Consider the following 24,408-nt stretch of genomic DNA (forward strand, 5'->3'; position numbering starts at 1 on the left):
TAGCCGACCTAAAACCGCGATGTGACGTGCGTAACAATGCCACACCCATCTGCCCCCTGCACAACGATTTTCCAGCTAATGAATACAGATCGACCTGCCAGCAGCCTGGATCGATTGTTACTGGGTCAGGTTAATTAGGCAATTAACCATTCACACTGCCACCACCTCCTTTATATTCAGAGAAAGAGGAAACTTGACGTTCAGCTATAACAAAATAATGGTTGATATAATCGACTGCATAACCCGGTCATAATACAGGCCTGTTATACAGAGGGTTAAAACAAACAGTAGCGTCTCTTTAAAGGCAGGGATTCGTAAATTGCAATTAAGAGCTAAAGAAACAGTTCAACACTTTCAGAAAGAGAGATTTATTACTAAAAGGGTCAAACAGGTGCAATAAAAATATTTACAGAGAAGATGTAACTAAGATATATATATATATATATACACATATACAGAAAACAGCACAGCACAGCAAAGAGATAACAGGGAGAAGTTAAAGGGTTAAGTTACTTGCCATTAAACCTTGGATGTAAGCAGATCACGTTTCAGAGCGAAAGGTAGTATATTGATGTTAAAATGGGAGATGTCTTCAACTTAACTCTTAGGCTTGACAGCCTGTTTTAAAGTTTCCCAGCAGGGGGTGGTTCTGAAGTAAAAGACCAATCCCCTGTTTAGGGAGGAATCGTCAGGCGGAGCCCTAAACTGGAGCCAACATCTTTCCTAACTCATACTCTGGTCCATAACCTTCCATCTGCACCAGGGACCTCCCACCCGCAGGTAGATTATTATGCAGACAATTCTGAGGATTGACCAGATATGAATTATGAAGTTGTATGCTACATGGTTCACAAGATCTATTTCTCTGCTTTCCTGTGTGCCCGAGATAAGGCGAGTGACCCATCAAACTGTTCGCTTGCTCATCGTCCATCCGATGATATGTTCGGCTTTTATGTATGTCTCTCATATTCCAAGATGAGACATAGGGGAAAAATGGATCTTTTAAAAATGTTATCTGGTGTGGGCTCCTTGGGAATGCCTTGAACTCCTGGGAAGGCTCTGTTATCTTTTTACGAGGTGTGAAATTGCACAGGTTCTTTGGACAGTGCTGCACCACGTGGCTCCCTGCTGGGATCTGGCCTGTGACACTTTTAACACACACACATCTGTCACTGTGCCTCTCAGGAAGGGAGGGGGAAGGAAAATGAGGGAATAACAACTCTTAACAAAATGGCAGACTGTGTCAGTCTCTGGCGCGCACGTTTGCGACATTATTTTCGTAGGAAACATATGCTAACTGGTGTGTCCCTACCAGGAAGCAATACCTGAAGCAAAACATTTTCAGTTACTGTTGATCTGTCTGCTGGCATGAAGTGCTCACTGCAGATCTTTCCACAAACGTTTTGCAGGATTAAGGTCAGGACTTTGAGATGGCCATTTGAAAACATGAACTTGTCTTAACCACCTCAATACAGGGCACTTTTACCCCCTTCCTGCCCAGGCCAATTTTCAGGTTTCAGCGCTCTCACACTTTGAATGACAATTGCGCAGTCATGCAACACTGTACCCAAACTAAAATGTTATCATTTTGTTCAGACAACTAGAGCTTTCTTTTGGTGGGGTTTTTATTTTCTGCTAAATTAACAAAAAAAGACCAAAAATTTTGAAACAAAAAAAATGTTTCTTTGTTTCTGTTATAAGTTTGCAAATAACACTGTTCAACAGGTAAAAAGTTTTGGGCATAAAATTAGCTAATCTTACATAATTTTGGGGTGCTGAAAACAAAAATGACCCTAAAAAATGTTGATTGGCTCTAGTTTCCATGATATATTCACCCATCTAATGACGTAAGCCATTCAAAATTATGATGCAACTTCAGCTGCATATTGCGCAATTGATACTGGTGACCAATAGAAAATTGCATGTATACTGAGATGATGCAATATTAGCCTTTAATTGCATCACTTCACTGCATAAAAGCTGCAGTATCTGTAGCTGATTGTAGTTCGTCTTTACATTTCGTTTTATGCTTATATAGGCTACTCAGTAATGCCTCGAACTTGTGTGAATAAAGCAGATAATTTCTGCTATATCTGCGGTGAAATAACTTTTATGTCACAAAAAAGGAGGATAACAGGAATGATTAAGAAAGCCTACAACTTGTATTTTGGCTGCAAGATAGGAGACCAGGACAAGAGCTGGGCACCACATATATGCTGCAATTCTTGTGGGACGGCACTGGAGCAATGGTTGAATGGAAAAAAGGCATCTATGCCTTTCGCTGTGCCAATGATTTGGAGAGAGCCAACAGATCATGTTAGTAATTGTTACTTTTGTATGGTGCCTCCAATTGTAAAAGGGCTAAATAAGAAGAAAAAGTTATCTGTGCACTATCCAAATATTCCATCGGCAATACGTCCAGTTCCTCATGGAGAGGGGCTACCAATTCCTAAAGCACCAGAATCCTTTGTGGTTGAGTCAAGTGAGGAAGAACCTGAAGCGTGTAGTCACGTGCAGTTGTAAGAGATAGCCCTTTCCTCGAATACAAGAGAAAAGCCAAGAGAAGCAAAACCGACACAAACTGAAGACAAAACTAGTGAGTATCCTAAGTATTAAAATGATTCAACTTAGCTTATGGCTATAATTTTTCTTGGTAATCCTATGCAATATATTATGCCATTTAGGCTTTGTTATGTAGTCAATATCACTTGCTTTATATTTGTGGAAAGACATCTATCTATATAATTATTGTGCATTATGTAGTCATTACGCCTATAGTAGAAAACTTTCCGTTTACAGAAAAACTAGAGCCAATTGACAAATTTCATTGTTATATTTGAACTCAGAATGTGAAATTCATTAAGAAATGGATCCTTTTGTTTCCAAAACTGGCAAAAAATAAAAATTTGTTGAACAGTGTAATAAAAATAATTTAGGCCAAGATGTATTCTGCTGCATTTCTTTGGTGAAAATAACCCAAATCAGTGTTTATTATTCAGTCTGTTTGAAAGTTATAGAGTTCACAAACTATGGTATATATCTGAAAATTGATCAACCCTGAAGTACTGACGACCAATCTAATTTCTTGAGGCCCAAAAATGTCAGAACAGTACAGATATCCTCCAAATAACCCCTTTTTTGCAAAGTAGACAGTCCGACACATTTCATAAGTGGCATGGAGAGTTTTTTGAAGTTGTAATTTTTTTGCCATAATTTTTCAGAAAATTAAGAAATTAAAAAAATTATTTTCACAATTTTTTTTTTTACATACTGTCACCAGTGCAGTACAGTACAGTGTCATCATATAACTGGTGTGGCGGTGATCAGGGACACTGACTGGTGAAAGTATAAAAAACTTTTTTTTATAATTTTCAATTTATTTTTATTTTTCATTATTTTTTTAATTTTTATTAAATGTTTTTCTCTTTTTTTAAGATTTTGTTTTCATATTATACTATGACCAAAGTAGTACAATGTTACCATAGTAACATTGTACTACTTTGGGGAAGTGATTAGTATTTTTGTTTTTTTACAGAATTTGATTGCTTATAGCAAAGAATTTCTTTGCTATAAGCAAGCATTTAACTGAATGAAATCGATTAATTCAGCTTTTTTTTGTTGTGATTAGTCACGGCTAATCACACGACACAGATATGCTGTGACTGGCCCAGCCTGTGCATGTGATCACTGTGACCATTCACAGCTAGACACACTTGTCATGAAAGGAAGCCATCCAGTGTATACAACTGTCATGTGACCTGCTGTGATTGGTCGCAGCAGGTCACATGGTACTGACAACTGGGCTGATTCACAGATCTGTCATCGGCCGTGTCCGACGGACACAGCGGTGACAGATCTCGCCACAGCGCAGCTCTCGGGGCACGCGCATATGATGCCCTCCCAGACGTACGAGTGGTTCGCCCGGTCGTCATATTACTATAGGCCAGGCCAGAAGTGGTTAAGCAATCTTTGACAGATTAGCTTGCTTGCCTAGGGTCATTACCTTTGTGTATGGCACTTAAATCAGTATTAAACCCAAAACCAAAAATGTAATCTATAGCAGCTTACCAATCATTAGATGTGGTGGTTGCATTATTTTTATTGTTTAGGCTTTTTCCCCGTTTTCACCTGGTGATCTGGCCAATGACAAACCTCTTGTATTCAGAGTGCCCTCACTCTGGATGAAGGAACACAGGGGCATCTTTGGTCAGCAGCACGGTCAGTCTGGGGGATGGGGTTGTTAGGTATACTAGCAGAACTAAAACCATTGCAAAGAGCAGGCAAGTATGATAGGCTTGGTTTTTTTTTTGTAAGTGAACCTTTAATAAATAACCTGTAATAAATAACTGAATAGGTGAAATGTATTTGAGTCCTTTAACTTTGTTCTCAGTATACTTGTGCGAAAAATAGACGCTTACACTATATATACAATTTATTTCACATATGTACGTATATTATCTCTATGAAATGTATTTTTTAAATGAAATAATGACCTTCAAATCGTCCAGAAAAGCTGTCTGTTGCTCTGCATCGCTTTTTCTTCTTTGTTCTCTTTTTGGCATCAGGAATATCAATGGGAGCACTAGATGGCAACTCTTTGGGAGGAACAAACATAATGTTATATTGAAAAAAGGTCAAATATAGTGGTCTCTTCAATCTTGAAGACAATGAATGCCTAAACAAAATATATCAAAAGGACACCATTGTGTCCCATGATTTTTTTTTTCTTTTACAAAGGGTTTTATTATAGAATAAGCAGAGATAAACAAACATTCGAGAAACAATTTCATTGACCAACAAATATGAGACATACAGGGCAATTGAGAAATATTTCAGAGCATGTACTGGTAGAAACATAAGCATTAACTGAATATTTAAGTGCGATGGAAGAGAAGACTGGGAAGGGGAGGAGAAAAAAGGGAGTAGGGGGGAGACGATGAGCAAACATTTGGAGGTCAAAGACAATGCAAACTCTAAGAGAAAGTTTTGCTACATCAGCGTATAGAAAACAGGAGAGGCATGAAATGAAGCCTCTCCAAATGTTAATATATATTCCAGACATTGGGCTCACAAAAGAGTCCAGGTTGCATAGGTAGTATTGCAGATGTAGCACACAGAGCAATGATCACAATCATTACAATTGGCATAAGAACAGATTGGACAGAAGACTAGAGAAGGAAAATCAATGAAAAGATGAGGACAAAGACAAAACATAAAAAGAAAAACAAAAAGACAAAAACAAATCACAAAAGGGCTCCAGGGCGACCACAACAGAATCGATCCTCATACCGACAGAAGGGATTGGTCAAATCTCAACGGTTGGGCTGTATCCAGCCAGGTACGCCATATCTGCAGGAATTTTGTATGGGTATCCAACAGTATAGCCGGCAGTTTTTCATTAACCATTATGAAGTTCATCCGGTTTTTGACAGCCTCAAAGCTGAGGAGAGGAGTCTTCCAAGCCCTCGCAATTGTCAATTTAGTAGCCATAAATAGATGTGATGCCAGCTGCCATTCAGGACGGAGAAGGCCCTCCAGTGGTTTAAATAGGAGCGCTTTGTACGGGTTACGCTTAATGTCTGTGAAGCATAGTGCGGAGAAGGGCATAAACCCTAATCCACAATCTGCTAACCTTAGGGCAAGTCCACCAGATGTGGACCATAGTACCCAATTGTTGGCACCCCCGAAAACAAGCCAGGGAATATATAGGGATAAAATTAGCTAGACGAGCAGGCGTATAATACCATCGATAAAGAATTTTGTAGGCATTTTCGAGAATGATGACATTCCTAGAACATTTAGATAATGCTTGGGTCATGGTCCGCCAATCCTGTTGATCCAAAGTCCCCCCAAGTTCCGACTGCCAACGCTGATGATAGGAACGAACCGGAGGAGTTCTATAAGAAATAATGGAAGAGTAAACCAAGGAAATCAGACCCGAAGCATGGGGTCTATGTCTGCACTGGCTTTCAAAGGGGGACAGATGGTAAGGTCCCGAGTGCGTCCGTATTAGTGTATTAATAAAGTGACGGAGTTGAAGGTAACCAAAGTGTTCCCGTAAAGGGATATTATAGGAAGAGCGCAGAGTTTCAAAGGTAAGTATTCGAGTAGGAGATAGCAGCGAATGTACATCATAAAAACCATGTGTTTGCCACTAGGCAAACTGCCTAGGATTGTCCCGACCTGGAGGGAATAACGGGTTATGTAACAGACGTAACAACGGTAGATGGGCAGAAAAAAGGCCAGCGGAATATTTAATAGAATCCCAAAGTCGAAGTGAAAGCGTCAGCGTCGGGCTAAGGGTTGATGGGCGATGAGAAAAAGGAAGCCACGGCAAGGAAGAGAGTGGTATCGGATGGGAGTCCAACAAATCTACAGCAGCCCAAAAGGGGAAATGGTGAGATGCATGAATATGAGCTAGGGGGGAAATATTAGCTGCCAGATAATAAGACTGGAGATTTGGGACAGATAACACACCCTCACTCCTTCGTGCAATAAGATATATTTACTAATTCTGGGTCGAGAAGAACTCCAAATGAAGGACAAAAGTTTTCGCTGATGGATACGCATATATGCGAAGGAACAGGAACTGGTGAAACGCAAGATAAATACAATAATTTAGGGAGATAGATCATACGGATTGCATTGATTCTGCCGAACCATGAAATTGGGTAATGAGACCAGGAGGACAACATCTCGGTCAGCTCGTGGAAGACAGTGGGGAAATTAGCCCGGTATAGTCTGTCATATGTCGGGGTGAGCTTAATTCCTAGATATGGTAGGGCCGAGAGCCATTGAAAAGGGAACGAATGTTTCAAAGTAGCCAAAAGTGATGGTAGGAGAGTAATTGACATAGCTTTTGATTTGGCAGGATTGACATGAAGACCCAAAAGAATTGCAAAGGAATCCAGAACCGCAAGTAAATTTGGCAAAGATTCGTGATTGACAACAGTATATCATCTGCGAACAGAGACAACCTATGTTGGGAGCCAGCCACATCAATCCCCTTAATATCAGGATGCATACGAATAGCTTCTGCCAACGTTTCCAAGGCTAAGATAAAAAGTATGGGGGAAAGCGGACAACTTTGCCTAGTACCCCTGGCACCCATGATTTTTTTTTAGTGCCATTGAATTTGTATGGACATCTTTTAAGTTATACAGAAACAAAAAAAGTCAAAGTACATAGTAACATGGCCGGTAACAGACAAGGAACATTAAGCCCAACACAGCGATCACCCATAACTTTATGACCACTGACAGGTTAAGTCAATAACATTGATTGTCTTGTTACAATAGCATCTGAAAGTCAGTGGGATGTATTAGGCAGCAAGTAATCATGTTGTCCCCGAAGCTTGTGTGTTAAAAGCAGAAAAATTGGGCACAGCACTTTGTTGTGTATGGGGGCTGTGTAGGCACAGATTGGTCACGGTGCCCATGTGGACCCATGTCCACAGCAAAAAGTGCCTAATAATGGGTACGTAAGTATTAGAATTGGACCATGAAGCAATGAAAGAAGGTGGCCTGTTTTGATGAATCATGTTCTTTTACATCATGTGAATAGCTGGGTGCGTATGCGTCGCTTTCCTGGGGAAGAGATGGCATGTACGATGGGAAGAAGGAAAGCCGATGGAGGCAGTGTTCTGCTGGAAAATCTTAGGTCCTGTCATGCATGTGGATGTTGCTTGACATGTACCACCTAACTAAACATTGTTGCTGACAAAGTACACCCCTTCACAGAAACAGTATACCCTGATTGCAGTGACCACTTTCAGCAGGATAATGTGCCCTGCCACACTACAAAAATGGTTCAAGAAAGGATTGAGGAACATGAGTTTTGAGGTGTTGACTTCCAAATTCTCCAAATCCCAAGCCAATCTGGAATCTGTGAGATATGTTGGAAAAACAAGTCTGATCCATGGAGGCCTCACTTTGAAACTTACAGGATCTGCTACTGACAGCTGGGTGCCAAATACCACAGCTTACATTCAGAAGTCTAGTGGCATCAATGCCTTAACGGGTCAGGGATGTTTAGGCAGCATAAGGGGGACCTACTCTATATTAGTTGGGCGGTCATAAAGTTATGGCCGTCAACACACAAGTAAACTTAGATTTTCACTTATGAAGGTGCTGGTTCACATGTATGCAATCTATGTGGTGACGGAAGTGTAAGTGAAATCATCAGCAGTACTGTGCCTCATTGTGGCTTGTGTACAGTACATTTCCCCTTAGTTTGAGGCTGAACTTCAGATTGAATGTTCATAATAAAAATACTGGATTTTCAGCTTAGCGGTTTATACAGATAATAAACAGTTTGTGTTATTTAAATAAAAAAATGTATATAGAAATTGCAATTTTTAAAGATTATGTTCCTCCCCTGGTCTTGACAAAGATAGTGTCCAGCTATCAATATTAATGGGAAAACATAACATCACCAAGGTGTGCTTTAATGTATATAAATGCTGGTTTCCCAACAGACTGTGTGCTGAACATGTGTGGTTTTTCACGGATTTTCTTGCATCTGTTATGTATGCACTAGCGCCCCTCATGTACAGAAAAAAAAATAGCTCTTTGCCCAAGCATGCACATGCTGGTGTAACATCAGAGTGCGAGAGTTGGGATTCACTCCCACAGTCTTGAAGGGCTGCGATCAATCTGGTGGCAAAATCTTGTGCAAGTCTGGTAGTCATCATTTTTTACAGCAACTACCGCCAAATGCGTGGGATCTCCCTACCATATTTTAATGTCAGAAACATGGCTGCAAAATTCCATTCATAAGTCGGAGTAATGGCTGTACAGGTTGGTCACTAGCACGCATTAATGGGATCTCACCTTTACACTGGGGCTTGCACATGAACAGTACTTGAGGGAGTACTTCATGCAGTTTTGGGGAGTGGAGGCTTGAGGGTACACTTACAGAACTGCCAGCCCTTCTTATACCTGTCCTCTCTCTCACCCTGATGCTGTTACAAAAGGAGGCGAAGGACCATCATAGAAAAAGTGCTGGTAGGCAGAAGTTTGAAAAGTGTACCACACCACTGTTTCAACCACTCTACAGTGCCTTGAAAAAGTATTCAAACCCCTTGAAAGTTTGCACATTTTCTCTTGTTACGATCAAAAACATAAATTTATTTTATTGGGATTTTATGTGATAGACCAATATATAGTGGCACATAATTGTGAAGTGGAAGGAAAATGCTAAATTATTTTCAAAATGTTTTACAAATAAATATGGGAAAAGTGTGGCGTGCATTTGTGTTCAGCCCTCCTGAGTCAATGCTTTGTAGAGCCACCTTTTGCTGCAATTACAGCTTCTAGTCTTATTGGATATGTCTCTACCAGCTTGTCAGAGCCTAGGTCCGAACCTGAGCCTTCTGTGGAGAGTGGCAATGTTTCTTCTTGCTGAGCCACCTGGAATGCTGGACAGCTCCCTTGACAATTATTTGGATGATCCTACCTTGACCTTGTTTATCTTGAACCTTGAACCCCTTGCTCCTCCCATGAACTTCCTGATATAAGCCATGTCTCTGCACTTCCTGTTTGCCAAATTATTGTGCCTTCTCCAGCCAGTATCTCGCTTTGTCTCTCCTGCTGCTGTCCATACCTTCGCTACCGACCTTTGGCTTGTTCCTTGACTACGATTCTGCCTCATCCCAACCTGCTACCGCTTGTTACCGACCCTTGGCTTCTTTACTGACTACGCTTCTGCTAGATCCCTACCTGCAGTATCTGCTAATGGATCCTGGCTTGCTCACTTCCTGGTGGGGTGATCCTGAGAACTGCGACCTGGTACTAAAATGCAGCAAAATCCATCTCCACCATCAGGAGCTCTGGTGAATATCGGTTAGTGCTTAGAACCCGCACCTCAGGTGAGCCTGCGTAATTTCCCAGGGTGACCTGCTTATTTACCTATCCTGTTGGTTGGTCTGCTGCTATAGCTACTGGTCTCTGAACTTGACCTCACACTTTAACACACCTTTGCACATCTAGAGTGAAATTTTTGCCCATTCATCTTTGCAAAACAGCTCAAGCTCTGTCAGACTGGATGGAGAGCATCTGTGAACAGCAATTTTCAAGACTTGCCACAGATTGTCAATTGGATTTAGTTCTGGACTTTGACTGGGCCATTCTAACACATGAATATGCTTTGATCTAAACCATTCCATTGTAGCTCTGGCTGTAAGTTTAAGGTCGTTGTCCTGCTGGAAGGTGAACCTCCGCCCCAGTCTCAAGTCTTTTGCAGACAGATTTTCTTTTAAGATTGCCCTGTATTTGGCTCCATCCATCTTCCCATCAACTCTTACCAGCTTCCCTGTCCCTGCTGAAGAAAAGCATCCCCACAACATGATGCTGCCACCACAATGTTTCACGATGGTGATGGTGTGTTCAGGGTAATGTGCAATATTAGTTTTATGCCACACATAAGATTTTGCTTTTATGCCAAAAAGTTCAATGTTGGTCTCATCTGACCAGAGCACCTTCTTCTGCATGTTTGTTGTGTCCCCCACATGGATTCTCACAAACTGCAAATGGGATTTCTTATGGCTTTCATTCAACAATGGCTTTCTTCTTGCCACTGTTCCATAAAGGTCAGATTTGTGGAGTGCAGAACTAATAGCTGCCCTGTGGACGGATTCTCCCACCTAAGCTGTAGATTTCTGCAGCTCCTCCAGAGTTACCATGGGCCTCTTGACTGCTTCTCTGATAAATGCTCTCCTTGCCCGACTTGTCAGTTTAGATAGACGGCCATGTCTTGGTAGGTTTGCAGCTGTGCCATACTCTCTCGATTTTTGGATGATGGATTGAACAGTGCTCTGTGAGATGTTCAAAACTTGGGATATTGTCTTATAATCTAACCCAGCTTTAAACTTCCCCCCAACTTTATCCCTGACCTGTCTGGTGTGTTCCTTGGCCTTCATGATGCTGTTGGTTCACTACTGTTCTCCAACAATAGAACAGCTGTATTTATACTGAGATTAAATTACACACAGGTGGACTCTATTTACTAATTAGGTGACCTCTGAAGGCAATGGGTTCCACTAGATTTTAGTTAGAGGTATCAGAGTAAAAGGGGGACTGAACACAAATGCATGCCACATTTTTCAGATATTTATTTGTAAAAAATTTTGAAAGCCAGTTATCATTTTACTCCCACTTTGCAAATATGTACCACTTTGTGTTGGTCTATCACATAAAATCACAATACAATAACGTTTTTGGTTGTAACATGACCCCCTTCCAATCACCTAAGCACCAGTTCATACCATAGAAACGCAATCCAGATGCATTTCCACATGTGCTTTTTTTACGCATTGCGGTGCGTTTCAGTAAATGTTTTCCCCTCTTTTTCTTCAATTTAAACAGGGATGTGTGTTCCAGTGTGTTTTTGGTCCGCTTTGGTGCATTCCAGTGCATTCTTGTGTTTTTGATGCGTTTTAACCACGTTCCAGTACAGTTCTTTGAAGGAAAAATGCAGCCTGTTCTTTTTTTTCTGCAACTGAAACGCATTGGAACTGCAAGCACTGATGTGAACTATGACACTGACAACCATATAACCTATTTTCTGTGTTTTGGATGCAGAAAAAAAGAACACTGAAAACGCATGTAGTGTGAACTGGCCCTTAATCCAATTTCTCTCATTATGCCACCTCCCCTCGCCCTCATATCACAATCCTTGTCTATTATGAAACATGCACACTTTTGATGGCAATAATTTATAAGTGCATTGTTATTATTTTTACCAGGGCGTGAAGAGCATTCAAAATTGAACACAGGCTCCAAATTTCTGGACTGTCCTTCATAATCTTCTGTCTCAAAAGGATTTGGGCTCTAAAACAAGGAAAAACATTTTTCGAAAGTGAACCACTATTACATTGCTGCAGTGTTACGTTCAGTATAATTGAAACTTTATAAATGGAGCACATTATTGAATCTGAAAGCCACATATTCATACATAGAACAAAGAGAAGCAAAGGAATACAACCAATTTATCCCTGACACTTTTTTTGGATACATACATGACAGGTTTAAGAGATAAGATGTTTTTGCACACTTCTCACCTCAGTGTGGGCAGGGTGAGAGTTACTGCCCTTTTGTAATGTTCATAGATCTTTCACCAAAGGCCAAAAAGAAAACAGGCCTTTTTGTTAGAGGTCATAACTCTAGTGGCATATAAAATGTATGTCCCTATTCAGATCACATTTCAGAGTTTAGAATTTTTATATGAGTGTATGGGCCTATTTACACCTATGCTTTTTAACATACGTTGACATATGTACAATTTAGCTGCTAGTTGAAATGGCATTAGTTCACATCTGTGGGACATGCAATGGAGTGCAAAAAAGTTCATGTCCATGTTTTAATGTGTCAAGAGTCTACTGATATGCAAAAAAAAAACCCCCATAAAAACAAGAATCAGCGCATGGTACACTTTATTAACAATGTACTTAAAGTGTTACTAAACCCAGGATCCTGAATTCACTATATCTGGTCTCCCACAGTACACAGAACATGGAGTTGCAATTGTTTTAGTAAATATAAATTGCAAAATAACTTTTCTTATCAGCAGTTAGAGCAGTCGTGACTTCTATCAGTGTCCAGCAGAGCACAGGTTGTAGTAGGAGTTTTCATTTTGATCTAGGAGGGTGCAGAACCTCTGTCTGGACAGTGCAGATCACATGCACTCTCCCAAGAAAAAAAATCTCTCTAGCAATACACAGCAAACTGAGCATGTGCAGAGTGGCTCCTGAATATATCTTATCAGGAGATAAGAGTTCACACTGGAAGAAGGGGAGCATCAGAAGACAGGATCAAAGTCTTTTATTACACAACAAAGAGGATTAACTCCTTAGTTTCCACAGTGAGTAGATCAAGCATGCTTTACTGCATATAGTGAGGAAGAGAAGTATTTGAACACCTTGGGGTCTGAAATTCACATTGTAGGTGCATTTCCACTCTGAGAGACAGAATTTAAAAAAAAATTCAGGAAATCACATTGTATGATTTTAAAAGAATTTATTTGTCTTGCACTGCTGAACATAAGTATTTGAACACCTGAGAAAATCAGTGTTATTATTTGGTACAGAAGCCTTTGTTTGCAATTACAGAGGTCAAACGTTTCCTGTAGTTCTTGACCAGGTTTGCACACACTGCAACAGGGATTTTGGCCCACTCCTCCACACAGATCTCCTCTAGATCTGTCAGATTTTGGGGCTGTCACTGAGCAACACGGAGTTTCAGCTCCCTTCAAAGATGTTCTATTGGATTTAGGTCTGGAGACTGGCTGGGCCACTCCAGAACCTTGATATGCTTCTTACAGAGCCACTACTTGGTTATCCTGGCTGTGTGCTTCGGGTCGTTGTCATGTTGAAATACCCAGCCACGACCCATCTTCAATGCTCTGACTAAGGGAAGGAGGTTGTTGCTCAAAATCTCACAACAAATGGCCCCATTCATCCTCTCCTTAATACAGTGCAGTCATCCTGTCCCCTTCGCAGAAAAGAACCCCCAAAGCATGATGTTACCACCCCCATGCCTCACAGTAGGGATGGTGTTCTTGGGATGCAACTCATCCTTTTTCCTCCAAACACGACGAGTGAAGTTTAGACCAAAACGTTCTACTTTGGTCTCATCTGACCACATGACTTTCTCCCATGCCTCCTCTGGATCATCCAGATGGTCATTGGCAAACTTCAGACGGGCCTGGACATGTGATGATTTGAAACCATGACGGCGTAGTGTTCTACCGACAGTAACCTTTGAAACTGTGGTCCCAGCTCTCCTCGGGTCATTGACCAGCTCCTCCCTTGTACTTCTGGGCTGATTCCTTACCTTTCTTATCATCAGTGATACCCCACGAGGTGAGATCTTGCATGGTGCCCCAGTCCGAGGGAGACTGACAGTCGTCTTTAGCCTCTTCCATTTTCTAACAATTGCTCCAACAGTTGATCTACTTTCACAGTAACAGGTCTTTGGGAGCCAGAATTCTTGCTGTTTCTTAGGTGTTCAAATACTTATGTTCAGCAGTGCAAGACAAATAAATTCTTTTAAAATCATACAATGTGATTTCCTGAATTTTTTTTTTATTCTGTCTCTCAGAGTGGGAATGCACCTACAATGTAAATTTCAGACCACTCCATGATTTCTAAGTGGGATAACTTGCAAAATCGCAGGGTGTTCAAATACTTCTGTTCCTCACTGTATACAGACTGATTTTACTGTTATGGGTTTAGTAACACTCTAAAACAATGAAAATGCCCACAGAATGGTATACATTGAAGGAAATAAGTATTTGATACCCTGCTGATTTTGAATGTTTTCCCACTCACAAGGAAATAATCAGTCTAAATTCGAATAGTAGGTGTATTGTAACACAGAGACAGAATAGCAACAAAAAAATTCAAAAGAAATGCATGTCTAACAAATTATGCACTGATTCATGAGGGAAATACGTATTTGACCCCCTTCACAAAACATGACTTAGTATTTGGTGGCAAATCCTTTGTTGCCAATCACAGAGGTCAGACGTTTCCTGTAGTTGGCCACCAGGTTTGCACACATCTCAGGAGTCATTTTGGCCCACTCCTCTTGGAAGATCCTCTCCAAGTCATTAAGGTTTGGTGGCTGACATTTGGCAACTCGAACTTTCAGCTCCCTCCACAGATTTTCAGTTGGATTAAGGTCTGGAGACTGGCTAGGTCACTCCAGGACCTTAATGTGCTTCTTCTTGAGCAACTCCTTTGTTGCCTTGGCCGTGTGTTTTGGGTCATTGTCATGCTGGAACACCCATCCACGACCCATTTTCAATGCCCTGGCTGAGGGAAGAAGGTTCTCACCCAAGGTTTGATGGTACATTGCCCCGTCCATCGTCCCTTTGATGCATGGCAGCTGTTCTGTCCCCTTAGCAGAAAAACACCCCCAAAAGCAGAATGTTTCCACCATCATGTTTGACAGTTGGGATGGTGTTCTTGGGGTCATAGGCAGCATTCCTCCTCCTCCAAACACGGCGAGTTAAGTTGATACCAAAGAGCTCAGTTTTGGTCTCATCTGACCACAACACTTTCAACCAGTCCTCCTCTGCATCATTCAGATGTTCAGTGGCAAACTTCAGACAGGCCTGGACATGTGCTTTCTTGAGCAGAGGGACCTTGTGGGCACTGCAGGATTTCAATCCCTGTCGGCGTAATGTGTTACCAATTGTTTTCTTGGTGACTGTGGTCCCAGCTGCCTAGAGATCATTGACAAGATCCTCACGTGTAGTTCTGGGATGATTCCTCACTGTTCTCATGATCGTTGACACTCCACAAAGTGAGATCTTGCATGGTGCATCAGACCTAGGGAGACTGACAGTTGTTTAATCTTTCTTCCATTTGCGAATGATTGTACCAACTGTTGTCACCTTCTCACCAAGCTGCTTGGCGATAGTTTTGTAGCCCAGTCCAGCCTTGAGTAGGTCTACAATCTTGTCTCTGACATCCTTGGACAGCTCTTTGGTCTTTGCCATGGTGGAGAGTTTGGAATTGTTTGATTGCTCCTGTGGACATGTGTCTTTTATACAGGTAACAAAATGAAATTAGCAGCACTCCCTGTAGCCTCCTTAGCGGTATGATTGTCAATATTTTTGTGCTCAAAGCGGTACATTTTTTTGCATGGAAATATGTCGTTTTTTTATTGTAGGCCTGTAATTTTTAGGAATAACGCACTGAAATCTGTCCGAACAAGAGTCCAGTAAACATCCCGGGCATGTTAAAATTTGAAACACGAAATCATAAATTATAATTTAATAAATAATCATAAAAAATAATATAATAATAATAAATTTATTTCAATAATATAATCAAACCAAAAACAATGAAATTTGAAATATAGCGCCAAGTTCGCACATCACTGAGCAAAGTCGCAAAATCGTTTTCAGTATCTGATGGCGAATTTCCCCACGAATCATTATCACTCAATTCTGCAAGTAGTTCTAATTTACTATCGCTGTTCTCTAGCTGGTATAAAACCGCTTTTGACCAAAAGGGATGCTTTTTGGACGCCATGGACATTTCTCCAGTTTCCAGGCAGCAAGAACAGTAAAACAAAATGTATGTGAAATGCTTTGATACAGTAATGTTTTACTTTGCGATTTTAGTGTATTTAGTGAATGTCACTTTTTGACATTTTTAAATTTCCCGCCGTTCCGTCCCCCGTACGTCTCGATGTCGCAGGGAACAGAACCCGGAAGACAGATGCTAGCATCGACCGGAGGAGATGGCCGGGGATGCTGCAGGAGGGACATCGCGGGAGCGAAGGACAAGGTAAGTGCAGAAGGGATCCCGAAGCAAGGTATTCCCGAGTGTAGCTTGGGGTTAGCGCATGTGGTGCTGAAACTTTACCCCGAGCTACACTCGGGAATACCGCCAGCGGGGTTAATAGACTGCTTCTAATCTCAACTTGTTACCTGTATGAAAGACACCTGGTAGCCAGAAATCCTGCTGAATGATAGGGGATCAAATACTTATTTCCCTCATGAAGATGCAAATCAGTGCATAATTTGTTAGACATGCGTTTCTATTGAATTTTTTGTTGCTATTCTGTCTCTCAGTGTTACAATACACCTACCATTTGATTTTTAGACTGAACATTTCTTTGTGAGTGGGCAAACATTCAAAATCAGCAGGGGATCAAATACTTATTTCCTTCACTGTAAATTCAGTCTACATTATTGTATAAAATAGAGAAACTACAGTGAGTGCTCCAATACTGTCAGCAGCTGAACATTCAGGGAAAACACATAAAAAGTCCCAAGACAAATAAACAAAAAATGCAGCGCTGTATGGTATAGTCCAATATAAGCAATAATTATAATATAAAGATAGACATTCAAATAGAATTATCAAAGAAACAAAGTCCTGTGAAAGTGCTCGCTGAGTCCCAGTGTTAATGGTAAAAATGCAAACTAACCAGAAGCGTATTGGAAATACGCATAAATGTGAAAAAATTTTCTTCATCTTCTTCAGCTCCTATTCACATTCTGACCAGAGTGAGAGGGGGATCGTCAAGATTTTTTCACATATATGTGTATTTCCAATACGCTTCTGGTTAGTTTGCATTTTTACCATTACACTGGGACTCAGCGAGCACTTTCACAGGACTTTGTTTCTTTGATAATTCTATTTGAATGTCTATCTTTATATTATAATTATTGTTTATATTGGACTATACCATACAGCGCTGCATTTTTTGTTTATATACAGTCTACATTATTATTCCAATCTTTCTTTTTGTGAAACAAAGTTCAAAGTTCTTCATCAACCGGTAATCCTAAGATCATTTTTGTTCTGGTCTCTGTTGTACAAATGGGTCACTACAGGAACATCTGTATTGTTATTTGTGAATTTGTGTAGGTTCATTTGTTGGTGGAGGGTTTGACCCTTCTCACCAATATAAGACACCTGTACGACATTTTGCACAAATTATTATATACCAAGTGTGAGGGTTTGCTGCACAATCTAACTAGTATCCTGTACTCCTGGTACTCATCCTGTTAGTGATATGGACTGGTCTTGACTACAAAAGACAGATTTTTTTTTTACGTGTCTGGGATTAAAGCCATCATGCCTAAAGTATGTAAACTCCAGAAAAAAATATTTTAACAATTTTCAAACTTGTATGTGCAATCAAGTGAAGGTCAACTTCAGACAAGCTCGATAGCTCTAGGGAGGTGTCTCTCACACAACAAGGCTTCCCAAAAGGGTACCTGACAGTAGCTCAAACAATAGAAATATAAGAACGAACACCTTCGGATGAAAGAGTCCAGGATAAATTTTTATTGTTGGTAAACAGGTCATGATGTATAAACAACCAATGTGCTAAGTCAACACAATGAAGAACAAAAATATTTAAACCTTTTTCAAACTTGTAAGTGCAAACAGGTGAAGGTCAACTTCTGACAAGCTTGATATCTCTGGGGAGATGTCTCTCACACAACAAGGCTTTTCAAAAGGTATCTCACTGTAGCTCAAACCATAGACATACAAGAAGGAGCACTTTCGGATGAAAGAGTCCAAAATAAATTTTTATTGTTGGTAAACAGGTCATGATGTAAAAACAACCAATGTGCCAAGTCAACACAATAAAGAACATGACAAAAAAAAGGAATATTATCTCTAGTCACTAACATCTACTTAACATGTATCCCCACCTATAAAACGGCCTACCTGCAAAACCTAGGCTTAGGTTCCATAGAAACTCAATACTGAAAAAATGCATTTGCGCTGAGAAAAATAAACTGTACTGAAGATCAATAGGTCCCTCTTGGGAACACTCCATTGTTGGATATTTCAAGTGTGGTACCATCAAATGTCTGAATTGTCATCCGGTGGCACCACAGTTGAAATATCCTGTGCTGCTTTCCGCAATATGCAGTGTATGTCTAAACATGTTTCTGTGATGTAAAGTAAGTCAGGAGGACTACACAGTCCTTTGGAAAAAGATTAAACAAACACTGGTCAAATATCTGACTTGGTATTTAAAAGCAGGGTGTTTGGAGGCACTTTCTAATCATGATAAGGATTTAACTTTGCTAAGAGCCACCATTATTGAAGAAGAAATTCTAGAATCCAAAACGTTACAACACGTTTATAAAGTTATGTAAATAGTGTGACAGTACTGTGCACTGCCACTGGGTTGAAATGACAGAAGGGTCTCAAGGACACTGATTGAGGGGCTTCATAGAGTGAAAATTGCCTTTTTGGTTCCTCTCCTGGTTTTGTAACTCCCAGATTAGGGTCAGGTGTTCAAAGGCTTTGAAGAGCTTTGGGAGGAAGGAAACCTATAAACCAGAGTCCAGGATTTATCAGGGACCAGCTGGCTGTACAGTATGCGTGCACAGCCCTTATAATCTAGGACCTAGCCATACATCAGGGCTCCACCCAGGAAACAGGAGGCCCCCTGTCCAAGTTAGGGCTTGGGCCCTGTTCAGCAGAGAGCTGAAGGAAATAAGCAGGGGCTAGATGAGAGAGGTGCATAGATTGCATGTGAACACAGTGGTACTGTTAACCAGCCTGAAGAACTAGCCAAAATGTGTGAGTTTGAGGTCTGAACAGCAGTCCTGCAAGAGAGCCATGAGGTCAATATCATTCTCATTTTTATGTGAAGTAATGGTGGAAACCGTTTTTTTTTTGTTCTTTATTTAATGGTATGCAACAGATACAATAAAAAGTTGTGCATAGGGAGAAGAGTTCCCAAAAAAAGATATGTGGGACCATGTGATACATACAGTATGTGCATAGGGAGAAGAGTTCCCCAAAAAAGACATGTGGGACCATGCAGCTTTATTAGAAAATACAAAACAAATGTGCATTGCACAAGTATACACACAGAAGCTGAGCACACCACCACCGTAACTTCACCAAAAAGACAACGTCTTGTCACCTTAGCAGCTGCTCATACAACCTCCAACATACACACTAGGGGGAGGGGGCGAGAAAGGCTAAAGATGTATTAAATGTAAGGGGTAGATGATTATCTTTCAGTAGTGTCCCATATAGTAAAGATAGGAGTCAGGTTGGGGACCGGTTGTCCTATAGCTATATATAATGAATAATTATAGGTCGCCTAAGAGTCCAATTAGATTTTGCAAATGAGGCTTGCCGGTCACAATCCGGATAGGAGTGTCCCATAAGTTGGCCAGTTTAGGCCATATAATGTACCACCATCCGCTCCATTAACGCACAGTTACCAGGTGACCAAATTCATGAATAGCAGAGTAAATATACAAGTGTTCCATTTCTCACCATCCCTTAGGTATTCACTGGGCTTAATTCCAGCAACCCACGAGTAGTTCCATAACTATACCACTAGATGGCCTCAAGATCAGTTTTTCATAGGCTGTACAACATCAGTAATAGTGGTAGTCCATCCTGTATACTGTATACATGGCAGGAAGCGCAGGTGCCCAGACGTGTGCTGGAGGTTGGATGGGACGGCAGCAGACTGCGGTGACGTCACACGCCAGGCGTGCGTAGGGAGGTGTGGTCCAACATGTTTCGCCCAACGGACTTACACTATTGCTGATGCTGTACAGCCTATGAAAAACGGGTCTTGATGCCATCTAGTGGTATAGTTAAGGAACTACTCGTGGCTTGCTGGAATTAAGCCCAGTGAATGTACATAACCATATAAATGCTAACCTACCTTCAGAGAGGGGTCCCCCAGTCATCAAAACCATTTGTTATTGAGGAACTTTTTTTACCCATTTTAAAGAAAAGTGGGCCATGAAGTTCTGAAACGTAGCTCTTGGATAATGTGAACTCACATTACCATCACCATTGGGTGAATTCCCCAAACATGACATTAGGCATTCTGGATCTACAGACTAAAACACCGTTTCTAGATGGATAAAAGGAAGTTATCAAATCCTTGTAAACAGTTGTTTTTACATATATTGTCATTGGATATCCCTTTATTTATTAATTACATTATAATTGCAACGTGGTAATATTACACATTTGTTTTTATAGCTTATCCATGCACATTTACCATGTACATGAATTAGTTCACCGTTTTTCCATATTACACTCATTTTTTCTGATTCATACTTTATGTTCAGTATCATTAAATTATGTTTAAAACCATAATCTGTCATGTTTTCTTTTTAACAATCTCACCTAATAACATTTAGGTTTTGTTCATTCATGTTTCTAACCCATTTAAACATACATCCACTTTTCACTTGTTCATGCACTATGTTTCCACATTCTTTGTATACTTCAAAAAAGGTGTTGCTATTCTGATTCTTTTTCTAATTTCCTCTCCCATTCTAACTCAAATTACTTTATGTGTCAATGTTAAAGATGAACTCCGGGATAAGTAAAGTTGAATTAAATCAAGAAGAGTGTTTATACTTACTATTATTATGTGTGTTTTATGTATTTCTTTAGACCTCTGCAGTAGTCCATTTTTCCTTTTGTGCAAGAACGTGCCCTTTTTTCCCTTAGCAGGCTGGTTTATTAATACTTCAAATGAAGATTTACCGAGATATATTTGGGTAAGGGAGTATATAAAATTGTATATTCTAATCCGAAAATATCTGGACTTTGGGTAAGTCCAACATATGCGATATGCTGTGCCCTACGTTTCTCAAGCCTCAGAGGCAATTATGTGAGGCAACAGAGATGAAGAAGGCTATACATGCTGGGACTGTGAGCCAAATATTTTAATATTTGCCCCTATATTCAATTCATATTTGATTTAGATGCTCTAAATGCTATATTGTGTCATTTTTCTAGTTCCATGCCTTCCCCCAGGTTCCATTTTTATATATTCCCAAAAGGAAATAGTTCTGTGTTGGGCATGTGAAATGTATCATGCATGACTAATCTTGATATGATTTCCCAATAATTTCACAACTCGGCAATCCTTGAGAAACCTTTATTAGTTCACCAGGGGAAATCTTTGGGTTGGAGGCCTGGGGTGAAAGTAAGGCCTAATGTTCACAGGACGTTTTTTTTTTAACTCTCCTATCAGCAATGTTTTGGCACAAAAAGAAAAAGGATAATGCTTGTAAAAGTGTGCAATGTGGTTAGCCGCATCAAGCGTTTAGGAGTTAATTCACTAGCCAGAATAAATAATTTATTCTGGCCATTGAAATTAATTAATGCTCAAGAGCTAAAACACAACTAGCGTTTACACGTGTTAATGTGCGTCAAGCATTTTTTCTGCCAAAGCTCTGCTGTTCCTGAACACACTGGCAGTGGGGTTTTTCTTTCCCTGCCTCTAAACTCTTCTACCAATGAACACCTCTAAAATGGACACATAGGCAGAAGAATTTAAAGGCAGAATATATAAAAAAAAAAAAACAAAAAACACACCATACACCCCTAGGAGCAGCTGTAAAAACGTCCTGTGTGCATAAAGCCTTAGGTTGCGAAGGATGGGGGCCAGTGACTTCTGCCTGGTGATCCCCAAAGGGCCAAGAGAGAACAAAAGTGAAGGGCATATGATTTTAAGTCTCTCTCTGGTTGGAAGGCACACTATGCTTGATTGCTTAAAATGGCATTATTGTGACTCAATTATGGTCAGGGCGTGAATCTTGAAAATTGAATTTATGAGTTGAAAAGATTTTGCTACATAGAAATCATTTCTTAGGTCTGGCATTCCCAGGCCTCATTGTTTTTAGGCATATGAAGTGTCTGCTTGTTGGATCTAGGTTTATCACCACAAATAAATTTCAATATTTTCTTTTAGAATGAGTGGAAATTTGATTTAGAAACTTCTATTTGGAGCACCTAAACAAATACAGAAACCTGAGGAGTGTCCTTATCCTAACAGAATGCAATCTTCTAATCAGTAAGAACTCTCTTTAAAGGTCTGAGTGTTTTTGAATAGGGATACACAAAGTTGATATAGATTCTGGAAGGAAGGGGTCAGGTTGATGCTTAGGTAGGGGAGTGCCATCTGATAGTTAGTTTGTAGATTACGGATTATCTGGTTGCCTAGGGAAATGAAGAGCCTGTGATTTAGAGTGGTTTATTTTATTTTGAGGCCTGATATACAGTTTGGTCCATATATATTTGGACACAGACACAATTTTAGTGTTTTTCAGGTATTTACCAAAACAAATTTAAGCTATAGTTATATAATGGATATGGGCTGACAGTGCACACTCTCAGGTTTAATTTGAGGGTATGTACACCCAAACTGGAGGAAGAGTTTAGGAATTACAGCTCTTAAGAATAGCCATCACCCTTTTTCAAGGGACCAAAAGTAATTGGACAATTGAATCAAAAGCTATGTTGTGGCCAGGTGTAGGCTACTCCATTATTTCTTCATCATTTAAGCAGGTAAAAAGGTGAGGAGTCGATTGTAAGTGTGGTATTTGCATTTGGAATCTATTGCTGTGAACCTACATCATGCATTCAAAAGGAGCTGTCCATGCAAGTGAAACTTGAAAAACTAAACAAATACATCAGAGAGATAGAAGCTACATTAGGAGTGGCCAAATCAACAGTTTGGTACATTATGAGGAAAGAAGAACGCACTGGTGAGCTCAGCAATATAAAAAAAGACATGGAGAAATTGGGGGGCATGGCCAGGCGCATGGATAGCTAGGCAGCTCCTCTGCTCAGCTCCCGGCCCAAGCCCCAGTCCAGAGGTCTCTTCAGCCCTCCCCCAGAGCTCACAGCACAGGCGATGGGGAGAAAGGCACACCGCACGGCCAAGCGATCGATCGGGGACCAAACCGGCGGCTCTCTGAGCTGGTTTCTGGTCTGACCGAGGGACAGAGCAGCGGGCGCCAAGAATCCAAGATGGCGTCGACGGCTGCAGGCACCGCTGCATGAGGGGACACCAGGACTCCTGAGCAAGGATTCGAGGGGCAGGTAAGCCCACGGTGTCCTGAATCCCCCACTAGACCCAGGGACCCCACGGCACCACTCTCCCCTGCACCACGGACCCGGGACCCTAAGGAGCCCCACGCCCCCCCCCACACAGGGACCAAGGGGCACGCAGGGGCCCTGCAGCCCCCAAGCCACCACATATGAAGGAGGCACACGGGGACACCACAAGGCCACTTTTACACTGGACCACATGGGGTCCCGCAATCCCTCCCTATCACGGAGCCCACGGGACACGCAGGGGGCCCTCAGCCCCTCTCCAACACAGAGACCGCAGGCCGCATGGAGGTCCAACACTCCCTCCTCCCCACCACAGAGCCCACGGGGAGCACAAGGGGCCCACTGCCCCGATACACAGATGCGTTCACAGGCCACACAGAGATTCCACAGCCACTCGCCAAGCCTGAGACCGCGCGACTCGCAGGGGTCCCATAGTCCTTCCTCGGCATTCCTTTGTTCAGAAGATGGCTGGGACCTGCAGTCCCACATGATATCCCTGCATACCTACATTAAATCTCTCCCCACTAAGACGGGTTTTGAACACTACATGAATCATATCGAGAACGCATACAAACAAGAGATCGCCGCCCTCAAACAAGACATTTGCACGCACCTAGATGAGACTGAAAGCACCACTGATGACCTAAGTAACACCCTACAAAACGCACAAAGAGACTCTCAACTCTCATACGGCGCTCATACAGCAGCTCCTGTACCAACAGGACGATATCGAAAACAGAAATCTCCGCAACAACATTCGGATCAGGGGCATCCCGGAATCGGTTGACCATAAGGACCTGGCCGCGGCGGTTTCCTCTATCCTCAACCAATTACTGCAGCAACCCAAGATACCCCTATAGAGCTGGACCGCGTACACCGCACAATGGGCCCCAGAAAATCCGACCCATCCTTTATCCGCAACACCCTATGCAGGGTTCATTATTTCAAAATCAAGGACGCCATCATGCGTGCAGCCAGCCTACAGGACGTCATCTTATTCAACGGAACGCCGGTGATGCTACTTCCTGACC

The 24,408-nt window shown here is 41.3% G+C and overlaps 1 protein-coding gene across 1 annotated transcript in view; it reads right to left on the reverse strand.

Annotated features, from left to right (window-relative positions):
* Positions 1 to 24,408, reverse strand: part of MKNK2 (MAPK interacting serine/threonine kinase 2) — a 140,717-nt gene that overhangs the window by 57,204 nt on the left and 59,105 nt on the right. The window contains exons 3-4 of the mRNA XM_089687446.1: positions 11,741 to 11,828; positions 4,494 to 4,595 (exon numbers count right to left, since the gene is read on the reverse strand). Of these exons, the coding sequence (XP_089543572.1) occupies positions 4,494 to 4,595; positions 11,741 to 11,828 (190 nt within the window). The remainder of the gene's footprint in view (positions 1 to 4,493; positions 4,596 to 11,740; positions 11,829 to 24,408) is intronic.

This window comes from Staurois parvus, unplaced genomic scaffold (genome assembly GCF_062004578.1).
Source record: "Staurois parvus isolate SC_StPar_1 unplaced genomic scaffold, SC_StPar_1.0 ptg000425l, whole genome shotgun sequence".
NCBI classification, from domain to species: domain Eukaryota; kingdom Metazoa; phylum Chordata; class Amphibia; order Anura; family Ranidae; genus Staurois; species Staurois parvus.